We start from the raw sequence: 16,497 nt of genomic DNA on the forward strand, positions 1-16,497 counted from the left end.
ATCATTAAAAGAGATACGTGCGATTATATTTAAAATAGCCTGCTTCAAATAATAAAGGTCGTTGATTGGGTAAAAATAGTTATCGGAAATGTGACGCATATTTTCAAAACATCCTATGATTGAAACAATTCCACTCAACATTTGGGATGAACATAGACACATTTTACTTGTATCGCTGTCCCCTCACAGTTGTTGTTGTTGTTGTTGTTATGGGGTTTAACGCCATTTTTCAGCACACGATAGGCTATGCATGGCAACCAGTATTAATGGTGGAGGAAGAACCCGAGAAAACCCCGGGAAGAACTACGGACCCACGAGAAGCTACTGGCAAACTTTCTCACATACCCACATTAGCTGAATCCGAGAATCGAACCGACACAGACAGAGGTGAAATGGCAGTGATCCGTAAAGGAAAGCGCTCTAGACCACTCGGCCACTAGAGGCCCCGTCCCCTCACAAACATTGTTCTGTATTAATGGGGGAAAATCTTCGGCCGGACAGTTTATAAGGTCGCATTAAACAATTTCATTAAAAAATAAAATTATATTATATTACTGACAAATAGATGTTAATCTGAAGAAGATGCAGAACCAGAATTAAAAAATATTTCACACACAACAACTTATCAATGCACGATTTACGAAGTTCATCCTGTCAAACCAGGCATATTATCGTCTGCTGCATTGATATTAATATCAAGTTTCTGATATATTCCTTGGAGAGCATATATTACCTTTGAAATTATAGATCATTGGCACTTCGTTGTCAGTAAGTATAAGTGCATTCATAATCCGTGTTAAACCTCTAATTCTTCGTGTGAAATATATGTATCAGATATATTCCAGATAACATCTTATAAATATTGTGTTATGTTTTAGAGGTAATTATATCTTAGATAAATCTTTTATATGTTCAGATGCAGTAGAAGGGTAAGTAAAGACGTCTTGTTCACGATCCATGCTCTCTTTCAGTTACTAGTATAGTAGCGCAATCGTTGTGCAGTAAAAGAAAACCAAGAAAATCTAAAATTGCAATGAAGGCGTGATATGCGATTATACAACTCAAGGAAATGTAAACATTTTAAGGCACATAAAGACTATGCGCTGCTGGTTTGAATAAAATGATGTCGTAGGCAACTGCATGATGAGATAATGAATATTTGTAATTTCTATATATAACTTCAATATGTACATGTCCGGTCATCTTGGTTTGCAGTTCATGTATGAAAGGAGGGGACAGGCTGTATTCTATTACAGAATTACAGAATTCTGCCTCACAACCCTTGATGCACAATCGATCATTCACGAAGAAACTGTCGTTGTTACTAAAGTAGTAACCTCAAATGTACTTGAATCCATTACAGTATATTATATTTATAACAAACGGGAAGTGAAGAAGTCACGCGATAATAAGATCTATGAACATTGTTGTCAAAATAATAACTTGAACAAAAGGATCAGACATCATGGTATGACTGCGCCTCTTCTGAAATGAAGTTTTAACTTATGTGACGACCAAGGGCTTTCAACCTCATGAGTGTTTAAATAAATTGTCTCAACGATGCTGGTGTCGGCTTTTAATGTTCTCAATTAACCGTGAGCGGCATAGTAAAACACAATAAACCACTTTTCTTGTGTTTTGAATTGATGTTCGATTAGGTCAATTTCGTGCATTTTGATTGATTGTGAGTTATTTAATAGTGACATTGGTACACTAAAAATATAATGTGCTCTTTTCCCAAAAGTCAGTAACTTACAGTCGGGATAATTGTGTACAGTCTGTGTATGTTTCTTGGCCCCTGCAATCAGAAATATGTTTGGGCCTAGATCACCGCGCACATGTTTTTCCAATTTTGATTCCTTCATTTTAATCACAATCGCAAGTTTGTATAAGTAGCATTTTTTTAAAAACACGTATGCTATTGAAGCAGTAGATTCCAGCTCGTAAATACATCATCTATAAATGAAATGTATTTTTAGTAGTTTGAGACGATAGCGGTATATGGTATTACCTATTGTAACGCTCTCTTAACCCTAAATCAATCTAGAACCAGGTTAAAAAAAACGCGAATAATCAATCTATCAAAAAGATCGATGGAGTCAACAATTATTAAATAAAAGAAACATAACACAGTTGAAGGAAGAATAGATCAGAACTAATTGATGTTTTGAAGAAGAAAAAATGTGTCGTTACTGTTACATAATAAGAAGATCAATAAACAAAGCCAATAAAAACAGTTGAAACTACACAAACTTCATAATGCGAGTGTTACATGTGTTTGATAATTTTATATCAAACCCAAAATATCGAATGGGAGTAGCACTCACAGTTCAATACTTCAGCATTCAAATATGAGCCTGAAATAAAACTGCTAAATATTGTCATTACGATAAACAGGCTTCAGAAGTGTGCCGTGAAAACAAACGTCTGAGCAACCGATGTATTTAAAATTGTTACTAATCTGTGGTCTTAAACTAACTAACAAAAGAGTGAAACCAAATAGTTTAGTAAATTTCAACAAATAAGTATTGATTTCCCTAGACAACAGGGAGATAATGTACAAGGAACTTACACTATTATGAATCAAATCACGAATAATCTTAAATGTTTTATCACATATCCAAATTCATAGTGTTCCTTAGACATACCAGATTTTAATGTGATTATGTGCCATTAGTCTTGAACGAACTGATGTGCTAACAATCTTGATCTTTCACAAAGACAAACTCCAGAACTTCGTTGAATGAATTCACAATACTCCCACGATAGTGATTTAGTCGCAAAATCAATGTTCACGTAGGAATTCTAATAGATAATTTAAACAAATAAATCTTTTTGAAGTATAAAATGAAAACAAATTATAAACGATTCCACAAAGACTGTTGTTAAGGTAGGAATATATAATGTTGCTGAAAACAACCTTATATAAACATACCAAGATACAATACGAAAACCAGGATGTGGAACACTTTTCTAAACAATTTCGGTACTAGAACATTTTATATTACTACTAAATATGTCGAGGTCTTACACCGAACATAACCAAACAACAAATATATTACTTACAAAAGAATAGCAAAAACATGTACACCATCTAGAGCATTCTAAAGTCAAAGTGCCGTGTCAGCGTGTTTACATTATCTTAGAGTAGAAACTACTGTAAATCTTGGACAACATTTAGCCATGTATTATTATATCTACATACGACCCTTACAATCTACAATAATGGACAGAAAACAAACACATGCTATAGGTATACATGGAGGAAATTATGGCGAGACACATGCTTGCAAGTGGAATTTATTTTTTAAAAAAATAATGAAAATATGTTGGCAGTTTATTAGGATTTGCTGTAACAAATACATATCGCAAATTGGTGTACTTTTATGAGAACGCTCATTGAATATTCAAACCTAGATCGATCATAGTATGTTTTGACCGATACTGTTTCTAATTTATTTTCTACTTTTATATTTGCATATAGGATACAATCCCCTAATCACTCATAATAGATGTCAATGTCGGTCCCAGACTGTATTTTTTCTTTCAAACATGGGTGTGACAAAACATTTCAAAAAGAACTTTCGTGTATTAATACTTTCTTTAAGGTATTAAATAGATTTATTTTCTAACAATTACATCAACAATTTATTCTTCGCTACATACCACATGACAATATAAGTACTTTGTGTCGCAGACTGAGGACAACTAGATCTTCATATCAATGAAACATATTGTTTGCAAACTGCAAAAGGCCGAGATAATTTATGCTATTGTTGTAGTAATGGACCATTAATGTCTGCTTCAACATGTTGGATCGCGTTGTACCTTTGTGTGAAATATATGAGGGACTCTTTTCTTACACCAAAATAATTAGACGGTTTAATAAACATTTCATCAGCAGTCTCTAGTAACTACAAATTTCTAGATAGTTTGGAACTTGTTCAATACATTACAGACCTCGCCCTCGTCCCAATTTCGTCGTAAAATTCAAACTCTTATTCTGAAGCATCTTCATTTACCCCATTTAAATCCTTCTTTTTTCTCCTGATACGTATATCCAAGGATATGTATTCCGCCAAATAATATACTGATCATGTCTTGCACGAGTTAGACCATGGTTCTAGTAAGCACACTGACTATACTAAAGGGAATAGTATAATCTCTTTACACCCATCACTCGATTGTTCGAAATAACGGTAATTATTTAATGAATTGGACCGCAATTAGGCGCCATCAATATAGCTTCTCTTAAGCTCGAGCACAAAGCTATTGACATCGTTCTTTCATATTGGCGCAACTATTCACCTATATTCCCTAGAGGGTCAAACATGTGACTATCCACTAAGAATATCTTATACAAAGTTTGTTATATTGAACCATTTGCTAAAATTTTCTTTTGAAAGATATACAATAAATTGCAATCAATTTCCTTTATGGATCAGATATCTAATTCAAATCTCACTAACATAAAAATGAATTCGGACAAGTATGGAATGTCATTGTCTTTTTAACGCCATTTGTTTAGCAAATAGTAGTCTTTAACTGCCGACCAGTATATTTGGTAGAGAAACAATCCGGGATGACTCCTGGGAGAACCATCGACCCACAGGAAGGTAGTAGCAAGATTTCTCAGACAACTATGTTGGTCGAGCCAAGACTCAAACTCCCGCGAACAAACGTGGAATAAATCTATAAAGGCGAGCATCTTAGATCAATCGGCAATCCGGGGTCCACATTGGAAAAGTAAACCCATTTTGGAGTTATATTTCTGAATACATCACACATGTATTTTTCAGCAATGTTTGTCTCAATCTCTTTGAACAAAAATGGGATACTTCAGCGTCATTTTCGATGAAATGTGAACTAATTGGGTGTACTAGTGAAAACTACCTGATTAAAGAAATTGGACATCGAGTAGGTACATGTTAATTTGGAGCAGTTAAAAAACGTGTAAGTTCGTATACAAAATGGGTCGATCTTGAAAGCATTCAAAAAAGTCGAGGAAAACATAAATGTATTTCTTACGGTATTCAATTTATGTTTATGTCATACATTAGACTATTTTGTTAGCAAACTTGCAACATCAACAATTGGAGGATATATGCGATATTTAAATAAATGAAGAAATGCGAAAATGTACGCTTTTTCCTTTACGCCCTTTGACACTCTGCAGTAACACCTACTTTAGTTTCACTATTGCTGTGCTTATTGATTCTTAGAAGTGACACCTTTCAATCACAGAGAATTTCTGTGCTGATAGTAATCCTAATATTGTATGATAAAAATTTTCTTGTCTCGCAAAGTCGTGAGCAAAAAAGCGAGGAGTAAGTATGCATTTGAAGTGCTGACGAGATTTGCTATCGTAAATCACAACTGTTTTATGAAAGTGTATAGAAGAAGATAAAGGCATTTAGCAGATTGGTAATACTGCCTAGCGAGAATGACAGTTAAGTTCTGACAATAATAGTTAACAAGTTTAAAGTTATTGTAAGACACAAACACAAAAATATATAATAATTTCGTCTGCTATTGGTGTTGTTTACTGACCTACATTACATAACTCTTCTCTCCAACCAGGGTCACATCCGTTAGAACAAATTCCAGAATCCTTGTCACAAGGATGGCCATTGTGACACCGTCCGCATGTGTTGTTACAATATTCAGAGTAAACACCATCAAGACACTCTACAATTAGTACCATATTTTATTAAGTTATCAAAGCACGGTTCATCGATTGATTCTTTACGTACAAATGGTTATGTTTCAATCTTACATGGTATGTATAGGAGATTGTTTCTGTCCAATTTCGCTTCAGATGCATCATAAGCAATATCAATGGGAAAAGGTTTTTTAACAATATTTCTATTGGATACATGTATCAAACTTCTTCACGTCATCTCTTTGGTATGAAAACTGAGATTGCCACGAAATCAAGTTTAAACTTTTTATAATTTCAAAGGAAGTGTAGTCATGGACTATAAAGACCCTCTCATACACTACGGAAATATTGAATGCCAAATCGTACGTTCATTATTTTACCTTCGTTTACCGAACTGCATGTGCAAATTTAAAATGAGAAAATTAATGAAGTGAAATGGGCACACAATTTTTATTTTATCTGTGAGATTGTTCATGTTTGTCGCACGAATCATTGACATATACCATTGGGATGCACCTATTTGTGTTTAAATATATGATCATACAAAATCAAGTAAATCTAATTTTCTTCCTGAGAAAATTCCCTGGTACAATTCAATAATGGATCATAATACGAAGGTTTCACACAAAATAAAGTCTCAGAGATAGCTTAATGAACAGAAGACAATAAAGCATTACTTAAAATGAAAGACCTTATTGGAGGGCTAATCCAAGTGTAACAACATTAAATATAATGAATATGATTAAAGGTAGACAAATGAACAAATGATGGCCTGTCAATATTCATTCATTTATTTTTCGCCAAGATTTTATTGATTGTCAAGCAGCCATGCTGTCTGATGTAATGTCAAACGAGTATTGTCTATATCTGATCTGCTAGCCTGAGACATTACAATTTAGACGGGAAATCTTAGGTGCAGTATATCGTTGTCTCTAGGAACGCAATTTACTTTTTGTATTCTAGTTCAATAATACAAACATGTTATGTCCAACCTGTCGTCTTTCAAGGAGCACAGAAGAGCTTTAGTTCACATTATAATTGTTTCCTGTAGTAAGGGTGTCATCTCAGTCGCATTTGACTGAAGCTGCAACTGGAGTATATAGCAGGCCATCCAACTACATAACAATTCATAGCTAGTACCAAAGTTAAGACCTATCATATGTTTCTGTAAAAGGTTTTTCTAACCTAAATGAAACAAATATTTGTTTATGATACAGCCTAGTGTCCGTTCTGCTTACTACGTCTGTCGTTGACAATCCAAAAACAGTTGCTGTTTTTCAATTTGCCTTTTACAAAACGGTCGAACATTTGAAACGGTTTGAATATTGTTTGATATAAATAAAAATATGGGTTTGAGAGAAGTCATTTCCCATAGAAATATAACCAATGTTAGTACACAGATAAATACTTAATTTCTTCCGAAGGTTGAACAAATGTAGCCAAACCTGAAAGTGTTATGCCTTGAATAAGCTATAAACGTTGATACTTTCCTATATGAGCGTTTTCAGTACAATTAGGTTGACAAATTCAATGATTATCACAGTACCAATTTTGATCAAATTCGAGAGACTGGATTGAGATACATGATTCCTATTCGCGTCATAGATACTATACAAAAAGCAACCATTTCTTAAATATTTAACTAATTACAACCAGTGTAAGCCGTATGAAATGTCAAACCCTCATAGTATATATATATATATATATATATATATATATATATATATATATATATATATATATATATATATATATATATATATATATATATATATATATATATATATGTGTGTGTGTGTGTGTGTGTGTGTGTGTGATACGTATTGTTTTTGGTTTTTGTAATTGATGTTTATAGCAAATAATAATTGTATTATTATTTACTTTTAAAATGTACTGACAGACTCGTTGCAAGATCATGTGTCCTAAGAACGATTTTTTTATTTTGAGCAGAGTTAATAATTTGCTGATTAGTAGAAAATGGACATCACGCAGTTAGTCAACATCTTCATCAATTCGCATATAGACTGATATTTGTATATCTCATATCTCATATGGTAACCCGTGTTGTAAATTGGATCACTTTTGTATTATTGTATACACTATAGTATTTCGATTATTGTGAACTTATTTTTGACTTACCCCCTTCGACGGTTACTTCACATAAAGTAAGAATCTGGACATTGCGTCTTGCAACTGAGATTACACTGGCAGCAAGATTATTAGTTTCAAATATGTGTGTATTATTTTCCCGTTGAACTCTGTCTGGTGTTAACATAGTTAACCATGGATTGGTCGTATTACCAAGGTAAAGTTCAAAACCAGAAAGTTGATCTGGAACCAAAGGAATAACAGCATGAAAGTCAAAATATATTTGAATTATATCCTGTTTTGTTAAATTGTATATATGTTTACATCAGCTGGCTGCATCGTGTAATTGATACATTCATAAATAAAAGGAAAGGATTGATCAAAATCCTTTTGATATATTTATTCAGCTGGCTATTATACATATTATTACCAACACAATGGTAAATAAAGTAAAAGTACTGTAAATGCTAATTGTTTTTGAAACCGATATGTATTTTAATTGCAGAATTGTTGACTTGATTCTTCACCGACGTAGACCTGAAAACCTGAATGTTGAACTAGCTCTGAAGTTAAGACGGCATACATTGTTTAAATACTGGAGTAAACCTTCCTATTTTGTGTTCTTACATTATAAACCTAGTCTTACCTAAAACATGATAAGATATAGATATTGGTCAATTAAATAATTGGTCGACTGATTCATTACTTGGTTGCGATGAAAAACATCTCTGTAAATAAAAAAACAACAATGGCGGTATGGATGGACTGGACTGCACACCATAAATGTTACAATTCATATTTATTATATATATCCGATATTTTCAAATGTGCGAGGCTTAATTCGCCACAGATTAAAACTACTAAATACCAACTTACATGAATATATTAGCAATATTGTCAACGAAACTGACGTTAACAAAATCCGTAAAAGAGTTGAAAACAAAGGTAAAAGCAGATCAGTCAGCCATGATAGATAAATCTCAGTGATCTGGTTGTTGTGGATAGCTTTAGTATTATGCGTGAAGCGATTCCTGACCAAATACTATGACTTCAAAGAATATTCAACATGAAAACAGTGAGTTAATCACAGAGAGTAACCAAAATTAATGGACCGTAATATATAGGTCACACTCACGTGATATTTATACAAAGGTTCATTGCTTCAGAAAACACATTTAGACACCAACGTAGGTGACTCTGAAATTAATAGTGTCTTTGAAAATTGCCAATGTGCAAGCCATAACCTGAATGTTGACAACATATGGACAGATACTGGGACAAGGTGGGTAGACCAAATATTTAATCATTTCACAATCCAGAATAGCGTTGCATTTTATCGTTTAATATTACCTGGATAAACTCTTCCATAGACAGTAACAGTCTTTACGATAACAGTGAAGCCAATGTAAACATGCCATGTGTGGGTAGTATTTCTATTAGGGTCATTAGCAGTTGCGCTACATGTCTTGGACTTGTCTGCCTTCAAACCAGTTGTGTTTCCATCCACAGCCTTATTAGCGGACCAGTCAAAACCTTTATAAGACAATGTAGATGATTGCCGTGTGGATTTGTTCAGAGCAAAGTTTCGTGTACCTTTTGAAGAAGAATAAATCATCATGATTGATTTGCATTAGAAAATCGATACGCATAGCATTTTTGTCTACGTCATGCATCGAGCCATCAGTCCAAATAAACATTTTTATAAAAACATGTAAGTGACTAGAAGCATACATCAATACATACGTTCATGAAAACATACATCATACATTCATACCTACCTGCATATACACATACATGCATACATACATACATACATACATACATACATACATACATGCATGCATGCATACATACATACAAACATACATACATACATACATATATACATACACACATACATACATACATACATACATACATACATACATACATACATACATGCATACATACATACATACATACAACAAGACAGAAAGGCAGAAAATAATACGCTTATAATAAGAAAAGGCCTGCAATATTACTAGTATTATTACCATGACTACTACTACTACTACCATCCCAATCTGATATCATTAGATATTGGTACACACATATCTATGAATGTGTTGCATGATAGCATACGCTTCAGTTTCAGGGGATTAAATGACACCCCAGTAAGTGGTTAAAAAATGTTTCATGTTCTGCAATTTTAAAGAACAATACAGAAATAACTCTAGATCACTTCAGAAGACAGAAAATAACTGAAGAAATAAGCAATGTGTATCTATTTCCCTTACATAATTACTATATACGCAGCAGATAAACAAGGTTGAAATCATTAGAAAAGATTTTTAAGCATTTAAATTATATAATAATTCGAAAAAGTATTAATAGTCAACAGTTGACTTTCATATTTTCACCAATCACAAGCTAGAGCAGTCATGATATATCTACAGTTCAAATGTACTCCCCATATCACTTGATGTCTCCTGACCTCCATCTAACACTGACATGGAACAAAATGCCTCGACGTGATCTTCACTCGCAATTATATTTTCGGTTGACTTGGATCTCTGACCGTGTATGAGTAATACTGATAATCTATTTTATTTCGATCCACAACACATAAACTACCATGTCAAATGCTGGACCTGATACATCTTTGAAATGAGGAATTATTTATACATTATTAATTTTGTCTAGCACCTTTGCATCTACATTCCAGAATATATTATACAGCAGTTATTGAATTTTTATACTACAGTTATAGTACTACATAGAGCGGGATCAGCCAATGTGGGTATGTGAGAAAGCTTGCCAGTAGCTTCTCGTGGGTCGGTGGTTCTTTTCGGGTCTTCCCGGGTTCTTCCTCCACCAATAATACTGGCCGCCATGTATAGCCTATCGTGTGCTGAAAAATGGCGTTAAACCCCACAACAACAACAACAACATAGAGCGGGCAAGCAATTTCCCCATAACAGAAACATTACGCTGTATGGAAATATAGCATGACCATTTGATGACAGCAAATATATTCACTATTGGAGAATGACCGCAGAATATATCTAATGGCAACAAATACTCAGGCAGCAACCCTAATAATATTTGCAATGGTAGTTATAGAGGTCTCTAAAATGACATTGTTCTTCCCCAAGAAATCGCAAATAAAACATGTGGCAGAAAAACTTAATCGTTGTTTTGTCTTCATTCATTTTCAAGGATTTACGTGGAATATACTGATAAACTAAATACCTTAGGACTGGACCGAATACACTAGGCCAAGCAGAACAGATGTAAAAAATGGTATAGCATTGCGCAATAATAAATATAGTCTCTGATGTTGAGTAAATAACTCGCTACATGTGTTGCGAGCGAGGATTGCTATTCAACTGAACTTTCTCATAATTTTAGAGAGTGTTCTAGCTGTAATGGTGAAGATATCTAAGAGCAAATCGACAAAACTCTAACAATGGCATCCGAACTTACTAATGTAAAATATATCTTCGAAATGTGGTACAACGACGCAGAAGGGTAAGAACAACAACACCGGAAACAATGAAATAAAGTAAGTACCTCAGAGTGGTTTAATTTACTATTTGTCTCCATTGTTGTGTACGTTGTAATCTAAAATCTTTAACAATAATGGGTTAATTAAGATTACACCATAACTGACACTTTGTGAAACAAATTGTGCTAATATAAGACAGTTGTTTATATAGATAGGAAGTGTTGACCATGAAGCCTACAATTTACTACATAAACTACTGAGAGTACAGGCAAGGAAATAGTGAGTGTGGTGCCAACATTATGGAAATAGTGAGTGTGCTGCCAACATTAAGGAAATAGTGAGTGTGCTGCCAACATTAAGGAAATAGTTATTCTGGTGCCACATTAAGGAAATAGTGAGTGGGGTGCCACATTAAGGAAATAGTGATTGTAGTGCCACATTAAGGAAATAGTGAGTGTGGTGCCAACATTAAGGAAATAGTGAGTGTGGTGCCAACAGTAAGGAAATAGTCATTGTGGTGCCACATTAAGGAAATAGTGAGTGTGGTGCCAACATTAAGGAAATAGTGATTGTAGTGCCAACATTAAGGAAATAGTTATTGTCGTGCCACATTAAGGAAATAGTGAGTGGGGTGCCACATTAAGAAACTAGTGATTGTGGTGCCACATTAAGGAAATAGTGAGTTGGGTGCCACATTAAGGAAATAATAATTGTGGTGCCACATTAAGGAAATAGTGAGTGGGGTGCCAGCATTAAGGGAATATATCTACCTAAACATAAGACAATCTTACACAAACAAACTACGCAAATATTGAGTGCAATGAAGACATTACATACAATTCAAACAGATGCAACTGCCCATTAGAAAATCTTAGGACGATGATCAATCTTACAATAAAATATGTCCGATTGAGGCATTAGCATACCGTATTAAGTAACTTTTAAAAATGAATCAGAAACTCTTCTAAAAGCTGAATTTTGGCATCGGTATTGATTAAAGCATCCAGTTTAGCCACCGCGTTGAAAGTTTAATATAAAATTATAATTTAAATATTAAAATTAGTGTGTGACAATTACAAATGTTTTCCAAAAGCAATCATTACTTATAAGTTTTTGAATTCTTTTGTCATGACAAATGAAAACATGTTGCTATTAGTATTTAAATCATTACAAGATTACTCTGATGTTCCGTAGTTTCCCTTCTGACGGAAACTACCGAAGTACCATTACAATGCAATAATACCGTAGCAAATACCACGGTAAATCGGTATCAAGGTAATTAGCAAATACCACGGTAAATCGGTATCAAGGTAATTAGCAAATACCACGGTAAATTGGTATCAATGTAATTAGGAAATACCACGGTAAATTGGTATCAAGGTAATTAGCAAATACCACGGTAAATTGGTATCAAGGGAATACCAGGAACCTGTATTTCTGAGATGCAATTCCTTCTGAATATTTAGCACGACGTTAGGCATGTTTTAACAAGTTTTTACAATATGAACTCTGCTGTTAATACCTAGTTTGGGGGAAGGAGTCGGTAGTAAATTGGATCTAATTAATAGTCTTCAGAGATCTTAATGCAACAGTTGAATTTATGTTGTATTTAAGAATCGTTCGATCGTTCGATCGAGAATGTGTGTTGAAATTCCATAGACTATAGAGCCAAAATATAAGATGTTCATTCCTTGTTTTAGCAACGATCGGTTTTATATATATATATATATATAGAGAGAGAGAGAGAGAGAGAGAGAGAGAGAGAGAGAGAGAGAATACCAAAAATACTGAAAAATTATCATTTTGCATATAAAAGAGTCTCGTGCATCTGCAATTGCATCCATTGCATATCTTTTAGCAATAACTACTCGTTATACAGCATTGTTATACTTACAGCTTGCGATGTGGCAGTATAAAGTCAGTATAAACACAATGTATATCATCCTTGTCAAAGAGGGCATATATACCGGCATTGACATAACGGACCATATCCTTCTAGGAGAAAGGTAATACCAAAGTTATATATTGTCAAATTTGTTGAACTGTTAAAAATGTTCTTTTTAAAAAGTAACAACTGCTGCTGAACAGTGAGTATGACTAAATGTCGGTTTGGTTAATCTTATACCAGTCATTCTCAACACTAGAATGAGTACGAACATAGAATGCAGCATGTAAGTACATCCGGCGTTGTGTTAAGTATTTATATGTGTGACAATTTACGACATCAGATGAGCGACCGCAAAATTACCTTCATGTGCATAGGGAATATTGTATTGGTTAGCTATTACGTTTTAATGATATAGGCCAAGACATATTTAGAAGTTCATAAGTGCCCACCCACCCACTCTTGCCTCTATGAGCGGGAACCCATTGCATGTGATCTTCAGTATTTTCATGATATAGTCCAGTATATCTTTCTCCCCTTGTCATAACTAATTTTGTAATATCATGTTTATATATCTGCACAGACAGTCATAAGGTCAGTTGGTTTGGATGTCCCTCTTGCTTCAATCTGAATTCTGACTGGCAGTTTATAAGAGTGTTTGTACTCGGTCACCATCATTCAAGTATTAGCTGGCAATATAAAATTATATCCAGAGCTCGGGGTTTTGAGCCTTTTCAATTCATAGTGGCTAGGTACTAATGTGGCCTTACCGTGTAATAGTCACCTACAATCTATGTATCTCTCGAACAAGTATTTTTGTCTCAATGCATATACATCTCAGCCCTTTCAGCCTTATGCCAGCATTTACCTCAGCTTTCTCTTTGTGCTGTACAATGTTCTTGTGCCACTTTATCAATCGTGATCACCCCATGATTGTTTAGCAATTGCGTTTCCTGGGTAGGAGTGGAGGAGGTATTATTATTGGAGGTCATGATTTTCTTGTTTTCCTTTCTTCCCATTTAGCACATGAATGTATATGTACAAATGCCTCAAACATACGGCAATAGCATATCAATGTAATACTGTTGAATACACACCAAGTGGTTCAAACTAGAAATGGTAATAGCCTTTGGACATAAACACAGCCATACAACCATAAAAGCACACGCATATACCATCATCTAAACCCAAGAATACAATGTTTACACTCATAAATCGAAGATTAATATAGTAATCATAGCACGTACCTAGACTAATCGTTAAAGACGTGGCAAATGTGCAAGTATTGTACTAGAATTCAGAAACTGAGATATAACTAGACAGAGGAAACATCAAGTCTAAAAAGACAATACCGTATTCTCAAAAGATGACCTCGTCTGAAAGTAATAAAAAACGTTCATCCTCTGACAGGACATTTTACTATGACTAAACTAAATAACCAGACTTTTTTCTGAAAAAATAAGGCTCGCTTCCAGTATTTCTAAATTCTGAAACTGAGACGAAATGTGGCAGAGACTAAAAGGCCAGGACATCCAATCAAAAGGTAAGGCCAAGACCAAAATAATATTAAAATTCCTAAACTAACGCACCATTATGGAGAGACAAACAATATAACAATGTCTATTGAAATGCAAAGAAGGCAAAATGTTAAATATGTGTAAAAGAGTCTAAAATTGAAATAGAACGAAATTTTACAGATTGTAAGATATAATTACAAGGCTGGCACATTTTAAACAACATTTAGAAAATTAACACTTAGCAAATATGTTGGAAATTATAATGCATAAACAATACAATCTGTACACCTGTTTAGAAACAAATAAGTTTTCAAACTGTACATTCTTGAAAAATAAGAAGCAAAACTTACGAAAACAAATATATTTAATTTTTTCAAGAAGAAAGGTAGCAGAACATTCATTAGAATCAAAACACAATTTACAAATAAAAGCCAAACACAGTTGTTTTAAATTACAAAACCATTTGATTGGCAGAAGTGAGTAGTATTAATGTCTTCTGACATCTGGGTGACCATGTAATGGGCTGCAGGGAACGGGTTATCAAATAGCTTGGTTTGTTAACACATGCTACCACCCATGATTTAATTTCTTCTCAAATTTCTCCTCACCATAGGTTCATACACCAAAACTATTTTGATGCAGCCTTTTAGTGATGTTGACTAACAAATATTGTATATATATATATATATATATATATATATATATATATATATATATATATATATATATATATATATATATATATATATATATATATATATATATATATATATATTCCCCTCCTTAATTATCAAATACCCACCCAAACAAACAGAACGGCAACGAAAGGGAACTGATAGCGTCAGGATCATGACTAACACACACACACATGGACTATCACAAAAAACATCTAAAAAAACATACGACGAAAGTCGCGCTATTTGCACAAATATGTACATTATTAATATTACAGTCATCGAATTTAGGACCATAACACGTTCTCATGTCAGGACGTGATACCTTTTGGCAAAATTGGGTACTAAATGCGTTTGTCCTGACCATCGTGACACTATACTTTCTTTGCCACCATCTCTGTACTGTCGTGTCTTTGACTGCTGTGTTTCCTGTTCTTTCGACAATTTACGAACATCAATTTGTGAGGCATATTTAATGCTACAGGATCCCTTCTCTGAGACTGTTGATTTATAGGCTAATATCATGCTCTGCAAACAAGACCAAGTTATTGTTGTTCTAGATATATTGTAGTCATGGAACAGATATTGATTTTGATCATTAGCTTCTGTTGACGATAGTGTTGGTTTTGACGCCAATTAACAAACATTCTTGGATCGGAGTCCAGCGGTAATAGTAAACATTTTGCATTCCACTCTTAGTAAAGGAGAGCATGTCTTTATTTCTGGTCAGTGTCTGACTTTTTCGTTGTTAGTTTTGTAATATTTAGCATGAACCATCAACTGTCAAATGGTTCTAATTCGATTCAGTCTTACTAAGTCGCACTTTTAAGTTTGACTCTGGGCGCAAAATATTTTTTAATTCCTCAGTAGTGATTAGTAAGGGCTGGACTGTAGACAATTTTAGCCAAACGTGTGTCCATACTGCTGTTCACTGGGTCAATTAGTGTCCGATGCTCTGTTTCGTGTGGCAATTTGGACTGCTTTTATTGATGTATCCTTTTCTCTCGTTTTCTTCTGATGTAGATAGCGTAGACATCATCTCTTTGATCGAAGCTTTCGTTTCTTGTGATATCGGTTTATCAGAAAGTGTCAAATTTTCAGCTCACACGGACCGTCCAAGATCTCAGGAAGCCTTTACATTGTTGACTTGCTCCAGTCAGCATCAACCCACCACGATACCTAAA

At 34.1% G+C, this 16,497-nt stretch overlaps 1 protein-coding gene across 6 annotated transcripts in view; it reads right to left on the reverse strand.

The window, feature by feature from the left end:
- LOC149797946 (uncharacterized) overlaps positions 1-13,418 on the reverse strand; it is a 32,208-nt gene extending 18,790 nt beyond the window's left edge. For 2 of the 6 annotated variants that reach the window (XM_089963013.1, XM_089963012.1), the window contains exons 1-4: positions 13,132-13,418; positions 9,101-9,343; positions 7,802-7,993; positions 5,551-5,688 (exon numbers count right to left, since the gene is read on the reverse strand). In XM_089963013.1, the coding sequence (XP_089819139.1) occupies positions 5,551-5,688; positions 7,802-7,993; positions 9,101-9,343; positions 13,132-13,216 (658 nt within the window). In that variant the 5' untranslated portion in view covers positions 13,217-13,418. The remainder of the gene's footprint in view (positions 1-5,550; positions 5,689-7,801; positions 7,994-9,100; positions 9,344-13,131) is intronic. The other 4 variants (XM_089963016.1, XM_089963014.1, XM_089963017.1 and 1 more) reach the window with 4 other exon arrangements.
- Between the last annotated feature and the right edge of the window lie 3,079 nt (positions 13,419-16,497).

Source organism: Sinohyriopsis cumingii, chromosome 6 (genome assembly GCF_028554795.1).
Source record: "Sinohyriopsis cumingii isolate HCF-2022 chromosome 6, ASM2855479v2, whole genome shotgun sequence".
Lineage (NCBI taxonomy): Eukaryota > Metazoa > Mollusca > Bivalvia > Unionida > Unionidae > Sinohyriopsis > Sinohyriopsis cumingii.